The following is a 23,125-nucleotide window of genomic DNA, read 5'->3' as shown; positions in this document are numbered from 1 at the left end:
TTCTGCAAAAGCCAGCTTCTCCACCATGACAGATCAGCTCTCCACCCTTCTGTCAAGATCACACCTCACCACTTGTGCCCTCGACCCACTCCCGTCTAACCTCATCCCTAACTTGGCCACAGTCTTCATCCCATCTCTAACACACCTCTTCAACCTTTCACTTACAAATGGTGTCTTTCCCTCATCCTTCAAACATGCCTCAATCACACCCATCCTCAAAAAGCCCTCCCTTGATCAATCCTCTGTGTAACTATCGCCCGATTTCTCTTCTCCCTTACGCCTCAAAGCTACTGGAACAGCATGTATATCTTGAACTGTCCTCCCACCTCTCCTCCTGTTCCCTCTTTGACCGGTTACAATCTGGCTTCCGACCGCATCACTCAACTGAAACTGCCCTAACTAAAGTCACTAACGACTTACTAACCTCCAAGAGCAAGCAACACTACTCTGTCCTCCTTCTCCTGGACCTGTCCTCTGCCTTCGACACCATAGACCATTCCCTCCTGCTACAGACTCATCTCTTGGCATCACAGACTTGGCCCTATCCTGGATCTCATCATACCTAACAGACCGAACATTTAGTGTCTCCCTCTCACACACCACCTCCTCACCTCGCCCCCTGTCTGTTGGTGCTCCTCAAGGCTCTGTTCTAGGACCCCTACTATTCTTCATCCACACTTTTGGCTTGGGACAGCTCATAGAATCCTATGGTTTGCAGTATCACCTCTATGCCGATGACATGCAGATCTAAACTGTGTTCCAAATTATTATGCAAAAAGAGTTTAGGAGTGATAAGGTTAGAATTTTTTTGTTTGTCATTTAAACTCATTGATGGTGATGTATGTCAGGGCTCTTTATATCACTGAGAGCAATTGCAGATACCTGTGCAAATTAGTTTGGCAGGTGTGTCCAAATAAAGGCAAGACTACTTAAGAAGGCTGTTCCACATTATTAAGCAGCCTACATTTTTTGCCAAAATGGGAAAGAAAAAGGATGTGTCGGCTGCTGAGAAGCAACAAATTGTGGAGTATTTAGGTCAAGGCATGACTACAATCAACATTGCCAAGACACTTCATCGTGATCATCGCACAATCAAGAAGTATGTAGCTGATTCCCAGCACACACGTGTGCGTGCTGATAAGGAAAAATTGAGGACTCTTTCCACCAGGAAACTGTGTCAGGTTAAAAGAGCATCTGCAAAAATGCCTTGTCATAGCAGCAGACAAGTTTTTGAAGCTGCTGGTGCCTCCAACGTCCCCAAACAACAAGATGCAGGGTCCTTCAGAGGTTTGCAGCTGTGCGTAAGCCATCCTGTCAACCACCTCTATCCACTGCACACAAGCAGAAACGGCTCCAGTGGACCTAACGATACATGAAGACTGACTTACAAACTGTTTTGTTCACCGATGAGTGCCGTGCAACGCTCGATGGTCCAGATGGATGGAGTGGAGGATGGCTGGTTGATGGACACCCCATGAAAACACGGCTAAGGCGCCAACAAGGAGGAGGTGGAGTAATGTTTTGGGCTGGAATCATGGGGAGAGAGATTGTCGGCCCCTTTAGGATCCCTGAAGGGGTAAAGATGAACTCCATAATCTATGTGGAGTTTCTAAAACAGCACTTCCTGCCATGGTTCAAGAGGAAGAACCGTGCTTTCCGCAGCAAGATCATTTTCATGCATGATAATGCACCGTCTCATGCTGCAAATAACACATCTGCATCTCTGGCTGCTATGGGCATAAAAGAGGACAAACTTATGGTGTGGCCACCATCTTCCCCTGACCTCAACCCCATTGAGAACCTCTGGAGCATCATCAAAAGTAGTGTCTATGATGTCGGGAGGCAGTTCACATCTAAGCAACAGCTCTGGGAGGGTATTCTGTCCACATGCAAAACAATTGAAGCACAAACCATCCAAAAACTGACAAATTCAATGGACGAGAGAGTTTAGAAGCTTCTTTCGAACAAGGGGTCCTATGTGCAAATGTAACATCACCTAGAATAAAGTTTTGACTTAAAAATTGTTTGATTTCATTTTGTAATAAGCTGATAATGCTTATAATTTCACAATTGACCATTTTTTTGTTCAAAATAAAAATAAAAAGGTTGAAAACTCTGCTGTGCATAATAATTTGGAACATGCATTTTGAGTGTTTCTTATTTTTAAAAATATATTGTTTTCATAGGCAGTTTGTTCAAAAACATTGCAATTATACTAGAATATTAGAGGACTGGAAAATAACAATGACTGCAATTCATATAGGTAATTTAGAGAAAATATGAGGAAATATTTTTTGCATAATAATTTGGAACACAGTGTACCTGTCTGGACCCAACCTCGCCTCCTTACTGACTGAAATCCCACAATGCCTATCTGCTATCTCAGCCGCCTTCTCTGCTCGCTTTCTCAAACTGAACATGGACAAAACAGAATTCATCATCTTTCCCCCATCTCACTCTACCGCTCCACTAGACCTATCCATCAATGTCAATGGCTGCTTTCTTTCCCCAGTCCCGCACGCTCGGTGCCTTGGGGTGATCCTTGACTCTGCGATATCCAAGCCCTTACCTCCTCCTGCCGTCTCAAACTCAAAAATATTTCCTGGATCCGCTCATTCCTCAACCACGAAACCACAAAAACACTAGTGCATGCTCTTATCTCCCGCCTCGACTACTGTAACCTCCTACTCTCTGGCCTCCCCTCTAGCACTCTGGCTCCGCTCCAGTCCATCCTAGACTCTGCTGCCCGACTAATCCACTTGTCTCCCCGCTATTCCCCAGCCTCCCCCCTATGCCAGGCCCTTCACTGGCTTCCTATTGCCCAGAGGCTCCAATTCAAAACCCTAACCATGACATATAAAGCCATCCACAACCTGTCTCCTCCATACATCTGTGACATGGTCTCTAGGTACTTACCCGCACGCAACCTTCGATCATCTCAAGATCTCCTTCTCTACTCCCCCCTTATCTCTTCTTCCCACAACCGCATACAAGACTTCTCCCGTGCTTCCCCCATACTCTGGAACTCTCTGCCACAACACATCAGACTCTCACCATCAACGGAAACCTTCAAGAAGAACCTGAAGACCCACGTGTTCCGACAAGCCTACAGCCTGCAATGATCCTCGGTCTTCTGAACCACCACACGACCTGCTCTACCCTCTCTTACTGTATCCTCACCCATCCCTGTGGACTGTGAGCCCTCGCGGGCAGGGTCCCCTCTCCTTATGTACTTGTGTGTCCCTTGTCTTACACATGTTTATTATACTTGTCTATATTTCCCCTTTTCACATGTGAAGCGCCATGGAATAAATGGCGCTATATAAATGCATAATAATAATAATAATAATAATAATAATAATAATAATGTAGTTGTGATCAAATCAATGTTTTATCAGCCTGAGATTATCACTGGAGGACTGGTAAACTTGCTCCATATTCATCGGCTCTGTATAACCTAGACCCATCACTGAATGTCTGCTTTCTGTGTACACTCTGCATAAGCAGAAAGCTGCCAATCAGTGGTGTGGGCAGTGTAATACAGAGCTCAATATACAAAGAACTGTTAAATCTGCAGCAGGTAAAAAACTGATTTCATTAAAACTGCAGCAAGCAGTCCTGGGTGATGCAACACTGCTCTCAGAAGCCAGCAAAAATCTTGTAACAGGTTAAATTTTACTTGATTGATATTACAACATTCACTAGGCAAAGAAGTAGCAGCCATTCTGAGGTTATTAATTATTCTCCTTCCAACTAAAATAGGACGTAGTCAAATACCACAACCAAATAATGAACTTCAGAGCTTTTGCCAACTTGCCTTTTAGTTGGGGTCTTTACACATTTCGTTTTTACTTTACATTTAGGATATGTGACAAGAAAGCTCCCGGCACACACACTGAACATAAACAGAGTCCCCCTATACACCCTTTAGTCAATACGCTGGTCTGGTATACGTTGGAATATCTCCCACCCCAAGCTTTTCTGTGCAAGGGAACACTTTTAACAAGCAACAACAAAAAAACACACAGCTATTATATATCAATATATGCCTATACAAAATACTAGATCTGAGCAGAGTCATACAAATTTTAACTTATGGGAAAGTATATAGAAGAAAATAATTATACCACTTCATAATTTACACCATCACATTGCCAAATTGCAAGTTATTATAAAGAATTGAGTTGGCTCAAATACCTTGGCTGCTTTCGCCTTCTCCAGCTGTTCCAGCTGATCTCTGCATGTTCCCTGAGATGCCGACTCTACAGGCAGGTCCCACACACTGCTGCCTTCCCACACTGTAAGAAAAAGCAGGCACTTATGAATGGATACGTATCGACAACATAAAGGTATTGTGAAGAGTGCTACTTAAAGGGGGTATCTGGGACTTTGCAAAAATCAAAAAATGTATCTAAGCACTGACAGGTAGGTATGCATCTTTCCTGCCTGTTGTGCATGGCGCCATTCTTCCCCCACAGAGTAGTCACATACACTCCTGCCGGGGATTCCACTGCCTGTGCTGATGCAATGGGACTTCAGAGGTCATTCTGATTGACAGCCTGCTCCCCAAGTTAGGCAGCGGAGATTCGGCTGTCAATCAGAATGAGCTGGGATATCCCGCAACGTCAACAGCGCGGGTCAGAATAGAAGCCTACACTCTGTAGACATGACATCAGCGGAGGATTCTGAATTCATGGCGGCAGTGGTCTATGACCACTCTGTACCGGGGAAGTATGGAGCCATGCACAACAGGCAGGTAACTGGAATTACCTGCTTATTAGTGCTTCGGTACTTTTTCAGATTTTTGTAAGGTTCCAGATAGCCCCGTTATGTACTTCCCTATATGTTAGATTAATTTGGTTGAGCTGGAGAGAATGTAAGTTATTTAAAAAGCATAAATTATAACTAAAGGTTTTGTCCGGCCATGGAGTACAATTCTGCAGTGACTGCGGGCTTATGAACCCTCACGGTGCGCTATGAGGATTCTCTAGTGCTGGGAGCGGGAGGTCACGTGACTGCAAATATGCTGCTATTTGCATACTTTCGGACACATTCTGACTAGACGTGTCCAACCTCACACAAGCCTGCGCACATCTAGTCGGCACGTCACCGCATGTATGCAAATTACATACTTGCTGTCACATGCCAATCGCCCCCAGAGAATCCTCATAGCGCGCAGTGTCTGTTATGTGTGGATTCTGACGTTTGCAGTCACATAGAATGACTGCAGACTTGTAACCTAAGGCCGGACAACCACTTTGTCAGTCTTACTATCAGGGACAGACTCAGGTGTCTGGGGCCCACAGGGGGAATTGACTCTAGGGGAATCACCCTGCAGATATATGTTATCCCAGTTTAAGTGAAGCATCAACTGCTAAACACAGGCGGCTCCTGCACGTCTACTGTGCGCCCCAATAACTGGGATCTACATTTACAGAAGATTGCATTAAAGAGGTTCTCTTGTTAAACACACCAGATCCATGGGCGCCACAGGATAGATGATAACTTATTGTTTAGGTCTGAACATTGGAAGGATTAAAAAGTTTTATTCCTGACAGGACACACCCCATTTTAAAATGGAGCGGCAGGTTGGATGTCTGACTGCAGCACCATTCATTCTCTTTGGGGCTTCCACAAAAAAAAGAGCAGCGCTCCCAGGCACTGAGAGAATGAATGGATCAGTGGTTAAGTTGCACATGCTAATCCAGTCTAATGGGGATAAAAGCTCCACATGCTGGAGATTGGATCCCAGCAGTCAGACCCCCACCAATCAATACGTTATCACTTATACTGTGAAGAGAGGATTACTTTTTTCACCGGAGAATCCCTGTAAGGGTACTGTCACACTTAGCGATGTACCAGCGATCCCGACCAGCGATATGACGCTACTTACCTGTCACACCAGGCGATCCTGCGTCCTCCCGCCCGGCTCAACGCGTCGCTCGTCGTCACAGCAGGAAGCGCTGTAGGAAGCTGACGACGAGAAATAGTCCAGCCTGTTCTTGCGCGATCAGCGATAACCAGCGGGGGAGCGGGTTGTAGGTAAGTATCACACACAGCGATATCGCTAGCAATATCGCTATAACGTCACTAGTTATAGCGATATTGCTAGCGATATCTCTTAGTGTGACATGCCCTTAAGTGCATCTCTGCTGCAGTGTTCCAATTATTTAATCTCTATTGGAAATTAAGTCTTCTCCTAATTAATACTTGAAGAACACAAATTACCGCCATACACAACACAATCTATTATACCAAGACCAATAATACCACATACAAGGTAGAAATACCACCACACCATGACCAGACCACATATTTCCAGCATATAGCGACCAAGTTATACCACATACTAGGGACAAATATCGCAACACCATGACCAGACCACATATTTCCACCACATAGTGACCAAATAATAGCACATACAAGGGACAAACATCGCCACACCATGATTGGACTACATATTCCACCACATATTGTCCAAATAATATCATATACTGTACAAAGGAAAAATACTATCAAACCATGACCAGACCACATAGTGACCAAATAATACCAGATACAAGGGACAAATCCTGCCATACCATGACAGACCATATATTTCCACCACATAGTGACCGAATAATACCACATACAACGGACAAACACCACCACACCATGACTGGACTACATGTTCCACCACATATTATCCAAATAACACCATATACTGTACAAAAGAGAAATACTATCACACCATGGCCAGATCTCACATTGTCACCATGGTGACCGAATAATACCACATACAAGGAACACTACCACACCATGACCAGACCACATATTACTACCACATAGTGACTGAATAATACCACATACAAGGGACAAATAAAGCCACACTGTGACCAGACCACAAATTACCACCCCATAGTAACAGAATACTACAATACTGATCATGAATGTAAACAAAAATTCTAGCAACACATATTACCACTAGTGACATTATACACAAGAGCACTGTATACAGTATATACTGTAAATGCACAGGTAATGCAGTGATCACCAGTGACGTTAAACATAGGAGCTCTGCATATTGTGTCAGTGAACTAGTAATACAATGTTTACCACTGACATAATACACAGAAGCTATAGTATATAGTGTGCGTATACACATGTAATACACTGACTCACCAGTGACTAATCTAAGTGAAGTCCTTTATCTTTGCTTTTCTTCTTCATCTGGCACAAACCGCCAACACTTCTTCCATTCAGGACTCGTCTCTGCAGAAAATAACACAGTCATTAATAGCTGATCGCTTCTAGAACACATTCCCACTTTCTCCCCGACCTCTACACTATGTCAGATGAAGAAATAAAGCGATGTATTGCCACCCTGCACAGTAACAGGACCCCCTCTTTTATTCCCCCCTTGGAAAACAGTTCCATAAAAAGCTAATTATATTACAGTAATAATGTCCCCAATTGAACCCTACAGTAATTACGATCCCAAATTGACACCATGCACTAATAATGAATGTACCTCATTCTGGCCCCCAAACAGTAGTCCCTCATCCTGGCCCCCTTTAATAAATAACACGCACAGCCTGCCCCTCCCCTCTCTACACCCCCATGTCCTTTGTCCAGCCTGTCCCTTCGCACCTCCCATGTCCCTTGCCCCCCCCCACCATATGTGCATCCTGCACCCCCCGCCCCCCCGATATATCCATCCTGGACTCCATATGTGCATCGTGACACCCCTCCACATATCCATCTTGTCCCGCCACATATATCCTCCTTGGTGCCCATAAATAGCTTGTCCTGGCCCCTCATACATTCATCCTGGCTTCCATACCATCCTGCATCCACAGGTGAAAAAAAAAAAAAAAAAAAATCCACTTACCGGCCTGCGCTCCTGGCGCCACGTGGCGTACTCTTCTTATAGATCTGGCATGCTCGTGATAAAATGGGCGCCGACCTAGCATAGGCTCGGCTGGTGGCTGACATGAGTACACCAGTCGCAGGCAGCACATGAGGGTTATATCATAATCAGGCGACGTCAGATGCACAATCGTCAGCGTTTACCATGACGTGCAACGCGGCAGTTCAGGCAATGGACGTTGCCTGCGTTCTCGCGCCCCTGCACATACTCTGCCTACGTTTTTAAGGGCGAATGCCCCTAAAATTGCACACCAGGCCAGTCTGACCCTGCTTACTACCAATCACAGCATATGAGGTAAAGCAACTTGCCTGAATCACTCAATAGATGTTAGTGTAAATATATTAACCCCTTCATGCACACAGTGGTTACTGTACACCACAAACAGGGTGTGTGCCTGTAACAAGAAGGTTCAGGAACTGCCATAGTATAAGTGATCAAGTAATCACACGTCCAAGTCCTCTATGGAGGTTAAAAAATAAAGTCACAGAAAAAATTAAAGTTTAAAATTGACCCCTTCACAGGCTTAAAAAGAAAACAAAGCAACATTTGGTATTACCATATCCATAAAATCATGATCTATCAAAACATAAAAAATACTTAAGACGAAAAACAAGAAAAAACAAAAAAATCATATACCACACTTCCACCAAAAAAATAATCCAATAAAAAAATGATCAAAGGATTGTGTGTGCCACAAATAAAAATGGATAAATAATAAGATATTGGTATGAGAAAATGACTTAAAAAAATATTTTTTTTATCTACAAAGTTTTTTAGAACACCACTAACTTGTTTTTGTATTAATTTAAGTTCTGACCCTACTGTTGCACTCACTAGCCACCATCTTCAGTTGTTCTCCACGCAGCTCCGATCCTGCACTGCCATCGTGTGAACAAAACTTCTGACTGACTGGTAGTCAGAGGTAATGATCACAAGCTCTCTGCCACCAAACACTGCAGAAGACCGACTGGAGCGACACCAACAACAGATAAAGACTGTGGCTAGTAAGTAGGATTATAGATAGCTGTATGAGTAACCAATTATACCAAACAAGTGATAATGACAAACTCTGGAACAAGGGTGAGACCGTTCATGTCAAAGGTCATTCACCATGTCAAGACCGAGCACAGCAACTAGAAACAAGACGAGTTTCTACATGGGGTATTTAAACCCTTTGAAGAAGCACTAAGAAACGGGAAAAAATTTAGTGCAACAAATTAAAAACACAATCATGCTTATTTTCCTTTGAAATCGGAAGATGTCCAGCTGTGCCATCAACTCAGAACTGACAACCATTGGTACCTAAGCACCAATCTACTGTGCAGAAGTAGTTTTTATTGGAATAAAAGCTGCCACAAAGCTGTATCTTTGTCATGACAATGCAAAGTGACTCAACTTTGCAAGAAAACATAGGAACTGGGGTGCAAAAAAAATGGCTAGAGGTGCTCCGGACTGATGACCCAAAATGCAAAAGATTTTTCTGTAACGGAAGGTAGCATGTTTGCTAAAGTGCTGGAGAGTGGTACAATAATGACTGCCTACAAGCAACAGTGATGAATGGTGGGGACTGGATTTCAGCAAATTAAGATAACCAAGAAACTGTAAGAGAGATCAGCGCAAATAGAGTTTTATCTGAGAAATACAGTTAGTTTAGCACTCAGATTAAACTCACCTGTTCAGTCCGTTAAAGACGCATATAATATACTGTAGAAAATCAGCCGCAGTGGATCCCCGGGTCAGCAAGCGACCATCAGACTGTAGAGGGAGTTAGTGGACAATATTCCACGCAGCTGACAGAATGGAGACGTATATCCCAGTATGGTACAGTAAAGTGGTGGTTTATTTCAACGCGTTTCGAAGTACATAACTTCTTCAGTAAAAACCACAGGCATCACGCGTTTCGAAAGAATACTTGGTGGCAAAAGCTTTGTTGGCAAGCACAGCAGTCAGACGCTTTTTGTAGCGGATGATCAGGTTTGCGCACGTCAGCAGGAATTTTGCTCCACTACTCTTTGCATATCATCTCTAAATCATTAAGATTTTGAGGCTGTCGCTTGGCAACTCGGAGCTTCAACTCCCTCCATACGTTTTCTATGGGATTGAGGTCTGGAGACTGGCTAGGCCTCTCCATGACCATGTTGCCTTGGCTATATGTTTTGGGTCATTATCTTGGTGGAAGACCGAGCCACAACCCATTTTTAACGTCCTGGCAGAGGGAAAGAGGTTGTCACTCAGGATTTTACAGTACATGGCTCCATCTATTCCCCCACTGATGCGGTGAAGTAGTCCTGTGCCCATAGCAGAGAAACACCCCCAAAACATAATGTTTCCACCTTCATGCTTGACAGTGGGGATGTGTTCTTTGGGTCATAGGAAGCATTTCTCTTCATCAAAACATGGTGAGTTGAGCTAAAGTCAAAGAGCTCAATTTTTGCCTCATCTGACCACAGCACCCTCTCCCAATCACTCACAGAATCATCCAAGTGTTAACTGGCAAATTTCAGATGGGTCTGCACATGTGCCTTCTTGAGCAGGGGACCTTGCTGGCACTGCAGGATTCTAAACTTTTACGGTGTAATGTGTTACCAATGGCGTTCTTGGTGACTGTGGTACCAGCTGCCTTGAGATCGTTAATAAGTTCACCCGATGTAGTTTTAGGCTGATCTCTCACTCACCTTCCTCAAGATCAAGGATACCCCACATGAGGTGAGATTCTGCATGGTGCCCAAGATCGATGTCGATTGACAGTCATTTTGAATTTCTTCCATTTTCTTACTATTACACCAACAGTTGTCTCCTTCTCACCCAGCATCTTACTTGTGGTTTTGTAGCCCATTCCAGCTTTTTGCAGGTGTATGATCTTGTCCCTGACATCCTTATAAAGCTCTTTGGTCTTGCCCATGTTGTAGAGGCAAGAGTCTGACTGATTGAGTCTGTGGACAGGAGTCTTTCATAAAGGTGACTATGTAAGACAGCTGTCTTTAATGCAGGTAACGAGTTGATTAGGAGCGACTAAATTAGGGGTGGGGAACGTCCGGCTCACGGGCCATATTATGGTGCAACCCTCAGCCACTTTGCCCGTTTTTTGGCCACGGGCCCTTTAATTCTTCAGAGGTAGCAGACTGCCACTATATGGCCCACCCCCCCATTGCTCATTCAACTTATCGGCATCAGACGCCGATACAGTTGAAAGCAGTGATGGGGGAGAGAGCGTCAGCTGATGCTCCCTCTCCCATCACTCCCCCACTACTTGTGACTCAAAAGGTGGGCAATGACATCACTTCATTGTGTGCCATGCTGTACCGGCAGTGGAGCCCATGAGACCAGCGCAGAGCCTGGAGCAGAGCATGGAGCAGAGCATGGAGCAGCGCAGGGAACAAGGAGGAGTGGTGACTGCAGGGTTGAACTGGCCCAACCGGAGAATTCACCGGTGGGCCCAGGCACTCACACCAGATGGCATACTGGCCAGCAGCTGCCTAGTGACCCCACTGCCCAGGGGCCCCAGGCAGTGGGCAGCTGCTATGAGGGCTCCCGATGCCAGCGGAGCAGCAGCGGGTGACAGGAAGCAGAAGCCGGCTCCTGCTGTTAAAGCCTGTCCCCGTTGCTAAAGAGAAATTAATATTCACTCTTCCCTATAAATATATTATAACTATACATGTCTCTCTCCATCTCTATATTTTAGCACAGGCACAGAATACCTCTGCAGATATTTGACTGTACGTGTGATACATAAACCATCGGCATTTTCATGATGACCATGGGCAGTACACCTACTTGTGGGTGGAGGGGCAGCTGTTTGCAGTTCCCACAACGGCTTATTATCTGGCACGGGTATAGTCCTTGGTAACGTCGGTATAACAGGTTGCTCCGATATCCTGTCATAAGGAAAAACTCATTAATCACATCGCTAGAAAACAGTCATGCATGTGAACGTTAGGCTGGCATCAGAGGCTGGCTGCTAGGTCAGCAGACATCGGATGGGAGGTTACCTCATTTTTAGAGTCTGAAACTGCTGCAGTAGAAGAGCCAGCTGTTGTTGCTGCTGTGACGAAAGTGCGGCTTTCTGCTGCTGCGCCATGACTTGGGCATATTGCTGTCTACAAAGGAAATATAAGCAATTATTAATATCAATAATGATAATAAGAAAAAAAAAGATGGATTTTTGGTTCTTACCGTAAAATCTCTTTCTTGGAGCCTTCATTGGGGGACACAGATTACCATGGGTGTATGCTGCTGCTGCTGCTAGGAAGCTGACACTATGCAAAACAAGAAAATTAGCTCCTCCCCGGCAGTATACACCCACCGACAGGCACCAAGCACCTCAGTTGGTGAGAAAGCAGTAGGAGAAGCAACGAGAAAACTCTAAACATATGTACTAACCCAACAAGGGTTTCAAAGACCCAACACGGTACAACTTAAACAGGGCGGGTGCTGTGTCCCCCAATGAAGGCTCCAAGAAAGAGATTTTACGGTAAGAACCAAAAATCCATCTTTCTTTATCGCCTTATTGGGGGACACAGATTACCATGGGACGTTCCAAAGCAGTCCCAAGGGCGGGAACAGCAATAAGGAACGAAAGAGTAGGAAAGGCTTAGGTCGGTCGGTGTGCCACCGCCGCCTGCAGAACCTTCCTACCAACAACTGCATCAGACGAGGCCTGGGTATGAACCCTGTAGAACCTCACAAAGGTGTGCAAGGACGACCAGGTCGCAGCCTTGCAAATTTGTAAATCTGAAGCCTGGTGACGAAAGGCCCACGAAGCCGCCACAGCCCGGGTGGAGTGAGCTCTCACTCCCGGAGGGGGCCGTTTTTCCTGAAGTCGGTAAGCTTCCAGAATGGTAGAACGAATCCAGCGAGCGATCGTGGATTTGGAAGCCGGAAGACCTTTCCGGCGACCTTCAGAGATGACCAGCAAAAAATCGGACTGACGAAAAGAAGAGGTTCTGGCGAGATAGACACGCAAGGCTCTAACTACGTCTAGTTTGTGGAGAGACTTCTCAAGAGGGTGAGAAGGAGCAGGACACAAAGATGGGAGAACGATATCCTCATTGATGTGGAAAGAGGACACCACCTTCGGAAGAAGTGAAGGAACGACATGACAAGGCCGCCAACTCAGAAACTCTTCTGATGGATGTAATGGCAATCAAGAAGGTTACCTTCCATGAGAGAAGGGATAAAGGAATGTCCTGGATAGGCTCGAACGGCGCCTTTTGAAGAGCACTAAGGACGAGATTCAAATCCCACGGGTCTATCGGCGAATGATGAGGGGGAGCCACATGGGCGACCCCTTGGAGAAAGGTCTTAACCTGCGACAAGGAAGCGAGCTCTCTTTGGAGGACGATAGATAGAGCGGAGACCTGGCCCTTGAGGGTACTGATGGACAGACCCACCTCTAAACCAGACTGGAGAAACCCAAGTATGGATGAAATAGAAAAGGACATCGGAAAGATATCGTCGCACCAACGGAAAAAACCCTTCCAGTACCTATGGTAAATGCGGGAAGAGGCCGGTTTTCTGGCTCTGATCATAGTCTGAATCACCTGTTCAGACAAACCTGATTCTCTCAGAATTGCGGCCTCAATGGCCATGCCGTTAAACTCAGAGACTGAGAATTCTCGTGGTAAAGGGGGCCTTGCAAGAGAAGATCCGGACGGTCTGGAAGCCTCCAGGGAACGTCCGCGAGCATGTTCACCAGTTCTCGGCCAGTCTGGCACCACTAGAATAACTGGTACGCCTTCCGATCTTATCTTTTTGACCACTTGTGGGATCAAGGTAAGAGGCAGAAACAGATAAGGAAGTCGGAACTGGGAATTACTAGGGCGTCGCAAGTGACGGTTAGAGGGTCCCTGGATCTGGCAACGAAGTGCGGAACTTTGTGGTTCATCCGAGATGCCATGAGATCGATATCCGGTGAGCCCCAGCGCTGGCATATCTGATCGAAGACTGTGGGATGAAGAGCCCATTTGCCTGATGCTAGACCTTGACGACTCAAAGTCGGCTGCCCAATTTTCCACTCCTTGAATATGAACGGCTGAGATTGCCGGAACGTAACATTCCGCCCAGCGCAGTATCTTGGCCACTTCTGACATTACTTGCTTGCTGCGAGTGCCCCCCTGGAGGTTTATGTACGCCACAGCCGTGGCGTTGTCCGACTGAATGCGGACTGGCTTGCCGACGAGGAGAGGCTGCCAGCGAAGAAGGGCAAGGAAGATTGCTTTGATCTCCAGAAGATTGATAGGCAGAAGAGACTCCTGTGGATTCCAGCGGCCTTGGGCCATTTTCTGATGGAACACCGCTCCCCAGCCCAGAAGGCTGGCATCGGCGGTGATGACTTGCCACTGAAGCGGAAGGAAAGACCTCCCTTGTAGAACTGACGCTGGCATTGCCCACCAAGTCAGGGATTGCCTCACTCTGAGAGGGAGGAGAATGGGATGGTCCAAGGACAGCATGGACTTGTCCCAGGCAGAAAGAAGGCATAGCTGGAGGGGATGAAGATGAAATTGTGCAAAGGGCACTGCCTCCATGGAAGCTACCATCTGCCCCAGAACCTACATGCAGGACCGAAGGGGGATGGGCGCTGGCCGTTTGAGGATTTTGATTCCCTTGGAAGGAGCCGTAAATTTTTCCCTCGGAAGAAACACCCGGCCTAGGTTCGTGTCGAATTCCATGCCCAGAAAAGTCAGACGCTGCGTGGGGATCAGAATGGACTTCTCCTTGTTGACTAGCCATCCAAGACGGCAGAGAGTGTCCAGGGTTATCTGAAGACTCTGAAGGCAGTCTTGGCGGGACGAGCCCTTGATCAAGAGATCATCCAGATAAGGGATGATGAGGATCCTCCTGAAGCGAAGGATGGCCATGACTGTCGCCATCACCTTCGTGAAAACACGGGGAGCGGAGGCAAGGCCGAAGGGGAGAGCCGTGAACTGGTAGTGATTTTCCTGAATCGCAAACCGAACATATTTCTGACGTTGCAAACAAACAGGTATGTGAAGATAGGCATCCCATATGTCCACCGAGCAGAGGAATTCTCCGGGTTCCATTGAGGCTCTCACCGACCAAAGGGACTCCATTTTGAAATGAAGAATCTTCACGTGGCGATTGAGCAATTTGAGGTCCAGGATTGGGCGAAGGGAGCCGTCTTTCTTCGGGACTACGAAGAGATTTGAGTAGAACCCTGAAACCCGTTCGTTTGGGGGGACGGGAACAATCACTCCGGCGGAAAGAAGGGAGGAAATGGCCTGAAGAAACCCTGGAATCAGGGACCGCTGTCTCGGGGGTCGAGACAGGAAAAACCGTCTGTTTGGGGGGGGGGGGGGGGGGGGGGAGGAGCAAATTCGATCTTGTAACCGGATGCGACGATTTTTCTGACCCAAGTGTAGTCGACAGCGGACAGCCAAGCATCGACGAAAAGGGAAAGTCTGCCTCCCACCCTGGAAGAACTTCCAGGTGGGGGTGACCCGTCACTTGGAGGAAAACCTGCCGGAACTGGCGCCTGAAGACCTCTAGATCTCCAGCGGGGAGCGGGTTTGTAAGAAGGTTTTTTTTTTTTCTGCTTCCGCTCCCTAGTGGTGGAAGAGCGATCTTGCTGAGCAGATCTTTCCGTGGAAGAGAAGGGACGAAAAGACCTGAACGGCCGAAAACCCTTTCTGTTAAAAAAGCGTTTTGGTCGAGACTGGGGGAGAGAAGTGCTTTTACCGCCAGTGGCATCGGAGATTATCTGATCCAGCTTGGCTCCAAAGTGCCTAGAGCCATGGAATGGCAGATTAGTAAGCGACTTTTTTTTTTTTTTTTTTTGAAGTAGTATCCTCATTCCACGACTTTAGCCAAAGGACTCGGCGTATAGCGACTACGTTGCTGTTAGCCATAGCTACGCACCCGGCCGCGTCCAAGGAGGCGGCCAAAAGGTATTTACCCGCATGGTTAATCTGATCTGCCAGATCTGCTAACTTGTCTTGAGAAGCTGTCGCTAAGATGCCCTTGCGAAGAATTTTAGCCCAAGCGGAAATGACTTTCACCACCCAGGCGGATGCGAAAATAGGACAGAGGGAGGCGCCGGATGCTTCAAAGATTGACTTAGCCAGAGATTCAATCTGCCTGTCAGTAGGATCTTTAAGCGATGCCCCATCTGGAAGCGATAGAACCGTTTTTGAGGCTATCCGTGACACTGGGGGATCCACCTCGGGAGTCTTGGTCCACTTTGTGAGCAGGTCCGCATCAAAGGGATACAGCACGTCTAAATACCTGCGGCCTGAGTAACGTTGCTCGGGGCGCTCCCAGTGTTTGGACAAGGTAGTCTCGAACTCTTTGTGATTGGGAAAAGTTCAAGATGGGGGCCTTGCTCGATTAAAGAGCACAGAGCCTTCCTGAGGGGGAGCTTTATCTTGCTTAATTTTAAGGGTTTGGAAGATAGCCGAAATGAGACTATCGACCATGTCCCGTGTTTTAGATGCGTTGTCGGCGTCTGAACTAGACCCCGATTGGGAGTCATCGCCTAGAACTCCTGCCCGATCTTTCCCTCTGAAGGTCGCGGTCAGGTGCGGACGACTCACCTTGAGAGGCGGTCGGTGCGCAGGTGGCTGTAGCTAGCTGAGACAATCGTTCTAAGACCTGGACCAGAGACTGAGAAACTTTAGTCAAGTCAGCGACCGACAGACATTACCACGGCCCTCTCTGGGGGAGGTGGAGTATCCTCATACCGGGACTCGGTGTGCTCCTGAGAGGCAGACATAATGGAAGGTCTGCAGGACGGACAGAAGGGGGATGACTGACCTGAAGCCCACTTCTTATTACAGCGCGCACAAGCGTAGTGGGTAGCTGTGGGCCTGAAGCTGAGACCCCTTGAAGGGTTGGGCATAAGTAACCTGCGCTGAATGGCCAGACGAGTTAGGGAGAAAAAATGCGGAGAGGAGCTAATTTGAGCCGCAGAGCCTACCGAGATTCAGGCGAGCAGAGAAAGCCGAAGTGTCCCCCACGCAACACAGGAAGAGAAAAGACGACCAGGAACTACTGTATAAAGGAAGCGGCGGGCGGAGCTTAGTAGCTGAGCCCCGATTGGATAAGGGCAGCTAGGAGGGCGCGGGGAGAAGGGGGCTGGCTAGGCAAAAGAGAAAGGAGCCCTGTGATAGGATAGGAAAGGCGCGCAGGAAAGCGCGCTCAGAAGGAGGAAGCGCGCTGAAACGAAAGTGAAAGTGAAACTGATGCCGCCGCAGCCCGGTGCCTGATAACTACTCGGGACAATAAAAAACGCCGATATTACGGTACAGTGCCCGCAGATTCCCTTGAGATCCCTGCCCAGGTTGTGAATTGTTCTGTGCCCCCCTGAATATAGATAGGGAGGTGCGCGGCTGATGAGAGCGGTGCGCGGCAGGCAGGGAGATTCAAACAGGGAAGCCTGTAGATGTTACTGCCGATGGGTTCTCTGGTAACACTGCGGGGCTGGAGGGATCGTACAGTCACTTACCTGACGTCCCTGAAGAGGATGATCACAGGGGCCCACGAGCATAAGGCAAGCCGCTGGGAAATGTCCTCTGTACCCGCATCCTGCAGAAGACGGCGTTAACCTCTTGTTGGATGAGGATGCACTACTTGCGATAGCCGTCTTCCTCTCAGCCCTGTCCCGAGAGAGGGGTGAGGAGGGGGATTTGGCAAGGACCAGCCACCTGTCCACAACCCATAGCACCAGAAGGTGATAGGGAAAAAGTCCTGCCAGCGGTACTGAGAGTTGCGATGTGGGGTACGCCACACTGCTCGCTCAGCCGCCTGATATGGGAAAGCAGGGTGAAACTTACACCCTGCTTCCTGACTTGAATCTGAAAGACAAAAGACAAAGAATTAAAAACGTTCTACTAGAAAACCTAAGGGATAAAAAAGTTAACTGCGGATCTGGGGAGATCCCGGTCCGCCTCCTACAGACACTAAGCACAAACTGAGGTGCTTGGTGCGTCGGTGGGTATATACTGACGGGGAGGAGCTAATTTTCTTGTTTTGCATAGTGTCAGCCTCCTAGCAGAAGCAGCATACACCCATGGTAATCTGTGTCCCCCAATAAGGCAATAAAGAAAAACAAATTATCCCTGTGACCAGACTTTGAATATTCCAACATTTTAATGTGAGAGCACATTGTTTAACCCGGATTGACCTTGCCGTGTGAAACCTTGTTTTTTGCAGAATAAGTTTTACTTTTGAATGATACCATTCATTTTATCATGTAATGCAATGTAAAGAAGGAAAAACATCCAAGTGCAATTTTACAATTGTTTTTTGGAGTTTTTAAATTACAAAGTTAACTATATGGAAAAACTGACCAGGCAGTATAAATCTCCAGGTCAGTATGAGTACGCAGATACCAAACAAGTTTAGATTTTTTTTTGCAATTTTTATTTAAATGGTGAAGAAAAAATTCGGAAATTTGTAAGAAAATTTGCTTACGTTGCCATATTATAAGACCCATAACAATTTCACTTTTCAGGATCTGCGGCTGTGTAAGGGCCAATTTTTTGCACCCTGAGCTTAAGTTTTTATTTATACCATTTTAGGATAGATACGATGTTTTGATTGTCTCATATTGCATTATATTGCAATGTTGCGATGGGCAAAACATGTAATTCTGGTGTTCTATTTTTTTTTTTTTGTTTCTCATTACCCTGTTTACTGATGGGATTACTTTATTTTCGATTTTGATAGATAAGACATTTCTTGAACACAGTGATACCAAATCTCTCTCTACTGTAAGAGCAGTGAGACTTTGGAACTCTCTGCCATATGATGTTGTAATGAGCGATTCCCTACTAAATTTAAGTAGGGACTGGATGCCTTTCTTGGAAAGGATAATATTACAGGGTATATACACTGGTTTCCTTAATATTGCGTTGATCCAGGGAGCTAGTCTGATTGCCGTATGTGGAGTCGGGAAGGAATTTTTTTCCCCAACATGAAGCTTACTGTTTGCCACATGGGGTTTTTTTTCCTTCCTCTGGATCAACATGTTAGGGCAGGTTAGGATAGGATATGGGTTGAACTAGATGGACTTAAAGTCTTCCTTCAACCTTAATAACTATGTTACAAAAGGAGATTTTTGTGTACTCACCGTAAAATCTCTTTCTCTTAGCCTTTAATTGGGGGACACAGAACCGTGGGTGTTATGCTGCTGTCCACTAGGAGGCGACACTATGCATAATCTGAAAAAGATTAACTTTGGCTCCTCCTCTGCAGTATACACCCCTGGACGGCGTCAGCCTTCTCCAGTTTTGTGCAAAAGCATTAGGAGGAATATACCAGAAACATAACCATGCCTGTAAGAAGGCTACTATAAACGAGCTCAAACAATATGAGAACCCAGCTCAAACAATATGAGAACCCAACCGTAACAACGGCCCGCAAGGGCAACAGGGTGGGAGCTGTGTCCCCCAATTAAAGGCTAAGAGAAAGAGATTTTACGGTGAGTACACAAAAATCTCCTTTACTCTGTCGCCTTATTGGGGGACACAGAACCGTGGGACGTCCCAAAGCAGTCCCTGGGTGGGAAGCAGTGGACAAATATTGTACTGACAGTTCCCTAAATTTGGGGTACTGCCGCCTGCAGGACCCGTCTACCCAGGCTCGCATACGCTGAGGACTGGGTATGCACTCTGTAGTGTTTTGTAAATGTGTGCAGGCTAGTCCAAGTGGCTGCCTTACACACTTGATGTGCCGAGGCTTGATGCTGAATGGCCCAAGAGGCCCCTACCGCCCGCGTAGAGTGAGCCGTGATACCGGCCGGAAGAGCAGAATTGTTAAGGCGGTAAGCTTCTTGAATGGTGGACTTGATCCACCTAGCAAGGGTGGCTTTGGAAGCCGGTAGGCCCTTGCGAACGCCTTCTGGAAGAAGGAAAAGTGAATCAGACTTCCGGAAGGGAGCAGTCCTAGACACGTAAATACGCAATGCCCTGACAAGGTCAAGCGTATGCAGAGCCTTCTCCACTCAATGAACGGGAACCGGGCAGAGAGATGGTAGTGAGATTTTCTCATTGAGGTGGAAGGTGGACACAACCTTCGGAAGGAAGGATGGCACTGTACGGAGAACCACTTTGTCCTGATAAAAAACCAGGAAGGGTTGTATGCAGGAAAGAGCTGAAAGTTCGGACACCCTGCGTAGCGAGGTGATTGCCACCAGGAAAAAACACTTTCTGTGATAGAAAGCGGAGTGAGACCTCCTTTAGGGGTTCAAAAGGAGGTGTCTGTAGTGCTGTCAAGACCAGGTTGAGGTCCCACGTCTCCGACAGATGTTTGTAGGGGGGAACCAATCGAGAAACCCCTTGGAGAAAAGTCTTCACTTGCGGCTTGTTAGCAATATGCCTCTGAAAGAGCACTGAAAGCGCTGACACTTGGCTCTTAAGCGAGCCCAGGGATAGCCCGGCGTCCAGGCCTGACTGAAGGAAACCGAGGAACTTTGGAAGAAAATAGGGGAGTGGGATGTGCCCACGAGATTCGCACCATGTGAAGAAAGCCTTCCAGGTACGATAGTAAATCTTCGCTGAAGTTGGCTTTTGAGCCCTGATCATGGTTTTAACAAGTCCGATGAAAAACCTGCTTGGGTCAAAAACCAGGTCTCAATGGCCACGCCGTCAAATTGAGAGCCCCTGATTTCTGGTGGAAGAACGGGCCTTGTGACAGAAGTTCGGGACGTGTGGGGAGACGCCAGGGAGCGTCTGCTGTGAGTTGCACTACGTCGGCGTACCATGTACGCCTGGGCCAGTCTGGAGCGAATAGGATGGTGGGAACACCCTCTTGTTTGATCTTCCTCAGGACTCTGGAAATCAGGGGAAGGGGTGGAAAATGTACAGAAGCTGGAACTGGGTCCAGTCCTGAACCAGGGCATCTGCTCCGAGCGACTGCAGATCGCGCGTCCTGGCCATGAAATTGGGAACTTTGGCATTGAGATGGGATGCCATCAGAACCACGTCCGGGGTCCCCCAACGATGGCAGATCTGATGGAAAACTTCGGGATGGAGAGACCACTCCCCCGAGTCCATTCCTTGACGCCTGAGATAGTCGGCTTCCCAGTTGTCCACACCCGGAATGTGGACCGCAGAGAGTACCGACCTCGCATCCTCCGCCCAGTGTAGGATACGTGTTACTTCGTTCATCGCCTGGATGCTGCGGGTGCCGCCTTGATGGTTCACGTATGCCACCGCCGTGGCATTGTCCGACTGCACTCTGATATGAGAGTCTCCTAGCAAGTGATGGAAGGCTTTCAATGCCAGGAATATGACCCGAATTTCCAGGATGTTGATGGGCATGGTCACTTCCATTGGTGACCACTTGCCTTGCGCTCTGTGATGTAGGTGTACCGCGCCCCAAACCGTAAGGCTTGCGCCGGTGGTCAAAACCTTTCAGTGGCCGGAGAGAAAGGATTTTCCCATTGCAAGCGAGGTTGGCTGGAGCCACCAGTGCAGGGACCTCCTGGTTTTCGCTGATAAACGGAACTCTGTTGAGGGAGAACAGATTCCTGTCCCAGGACTTGAGGATGGGGTTGAGGTGAAACTGGGCAAATGGTACCGCCTCCATCGCCGCTGCCATCCTGCCCAGTCCGCTCATAGCATACCGGAGAGATCGGGGAAAACCGCGGAGGAGAGTGTGAACTCCCAAACGGAGGGCCAGTGCCTTGTCCCTGAGGAGGATCACCAGACCCCTGGAGGTGTCAAATAGCATCCCCAGGAAGGTCAGAGACTGACTCGGGGTAGTCGAGGACTTCTGTAAATTGACTAACCATCCCAGACGACTCAGAGTGTCGATCGTGATTGAGACTTTGACCTCGCAGTCCTTGAAGGTGGGGGCCTTGATGAGGAGGTCGTCCAGGTATGGAACGACTACTATGCCTCTGGAGTGCAGAACGTCCATGGTAGCTGCCATGTCCTTTGTAAATGTTCTGGGAGCCGTGGCAAGACCAAACGGGAGGGCCACAAACTGGTAATGGTCTTGGTTGATTGCGAGTTTGAGAAATCTCTGATGGGCGGAGCAATCGGTATATGCAGGTATGCGTCCTGTATGTCTATGGAGGCGAGATATTTTCCTTCCTCCATGGACGCAACGATTGACCGGAGGGATTCCATGCGAAGGTGACGAACTCGAACATACTTATTGAGTTGCTTGAGGTCTAGTATGGGTCGGACGCTGCCTCCCTTTTTGGGCACCACAAACAGGTTGGAGTAGAACCCTCGAAAGTGCTCGTCTGCTGGAACCGTATTATGACTCCTGCTTGCAGGAGGGATGAAACCGCTTGATGGAAGGCTCGAGCTTTGAGTGGAGGTTTTGGAGGGACAGAGAGAAAAAACCTGTGCGGTGGGATGGTAGTAACTCGATCTTGCATCCTGAAGACACTATTTCCTTGACCCACCTGTCTTCTGTAATAGGCAGCCAGACCTGCTGAAAGAGTAGCAGTCGTCCGCCTACAAGTGGGGTGTTCTCCGGAGGGGATGAGTAATGATGAATGAAAAGTCTGAGCTTTCCCTCCCTTGGATTTTGCCTGGCTTTCCTTTGACTGCCAGATTCTGTCCGGCCTCTGTGCCGCCCGTGTGTTGTCCCTGCGAGGGGAACGGTTATGATTTTGTGCCGGGCGCGAGACGGACTAGCCTGAAGAATTCCGAAAGGATCGGAAACGAGATTGATTACGTCTTTTAAACGTGCGTTTTGGTTTTAGCTGAGGGAGGGAAGTACTTTTACCCCCGGTAGCATTGGATATCATTGTATCCAGCTTTTCACCGAAAGGACGGCCCCTGAATTACGGGAGATTTGTTAGGGACTTTAAGGCCACATCCGCCTTCTATTGTCTTAGCCAGAGAATACGCCGGATTGTGATGGCGTTTGATGCTATTTCTGCTACCCCTCTTGCAGAATCCAACGCTGCATGGACCATGTAATCTGCCACTACTGCAATATGCACCGCCTGGTCCGCCAGCTGAGGATTTGAAGCTTGGAGGCCCTGTTGTAATATATCAGCCCAGGCCATAATGGCCTTGGCTGCCCAAACTGAAGCAAATGCAGGAGCCAAAGAGGCACCTGCCGCCTCGAAGATTGAACGAGCCATGCGTTCTACCTGTCTGTCTGCTGCGTCCTTGAGGGTTGAGCTGTCCGGCAGCGAGAGAAGCGTTTGTGCTGCCAGCCTAGAGACTGGAGGATCCACTTTAGGCGGATCTGTCCAATCCTTAGTGTCCTTCTGTGGGAAGGGGTACTTTGCTT

At 47.6% G+C, this 23,125-nt stretch overlaps 1 protein-coding gene across 6 annotated transcripts in view; it reads right to left on the bottom strand.

The window, feature by feature from the left end:
* GIGYF2 (GRB10 interacting GYF protein 2) overlaps positions 1-23,125 on the bottom strand; it is a 270,607-nt gene that overhangs the window by 80,532 nt on the left and 166,950 nt on the right. For all 6 annotated transcript variants that reach the window (XM_073581241.1, XM_073581243.1, XM_073581238.1 and 3 more), the window contains 3 exons: positions 11,899-12,006; positions 11,684-11,784; positions 4,198-4,298 (listed from right to left, as the gene is read on the bottom strand). In XM_073581241.1, the coding sequence (XP_073437342.1) occupies positions 4,198-4,298; positions 11,684-11,784; positions 11,899-12,006 (310 nt within the window). The remainder of the gene's footprint in view (positions 1-4,197; positions 4,299-11,683; positions 11,785-11,898; positions 12,007-23,125) is intronic.

This window comes from Dendrobates tinctorius, unplaced genomic scaffold (assembly GCF_039654945.1).
Source record: "Dendrobates tinctorius isolate UK_male_01 unplaced genomic scaffold, ASM3965494v1 ptg000069l, whole genome shotgun sequence".
In the NCBI taxonomy this organism is placed as follows: Eukaryota; Metazoa; Chordata; class Amphibia; order Anura; family Dendrobatidae; genus Dendrobates; species Dendrobates tinctorius.
Note: the sequence above shows the minus strand (reverse complement) of the source record. Positions and strands in the feature narration are given on the sequence as shown.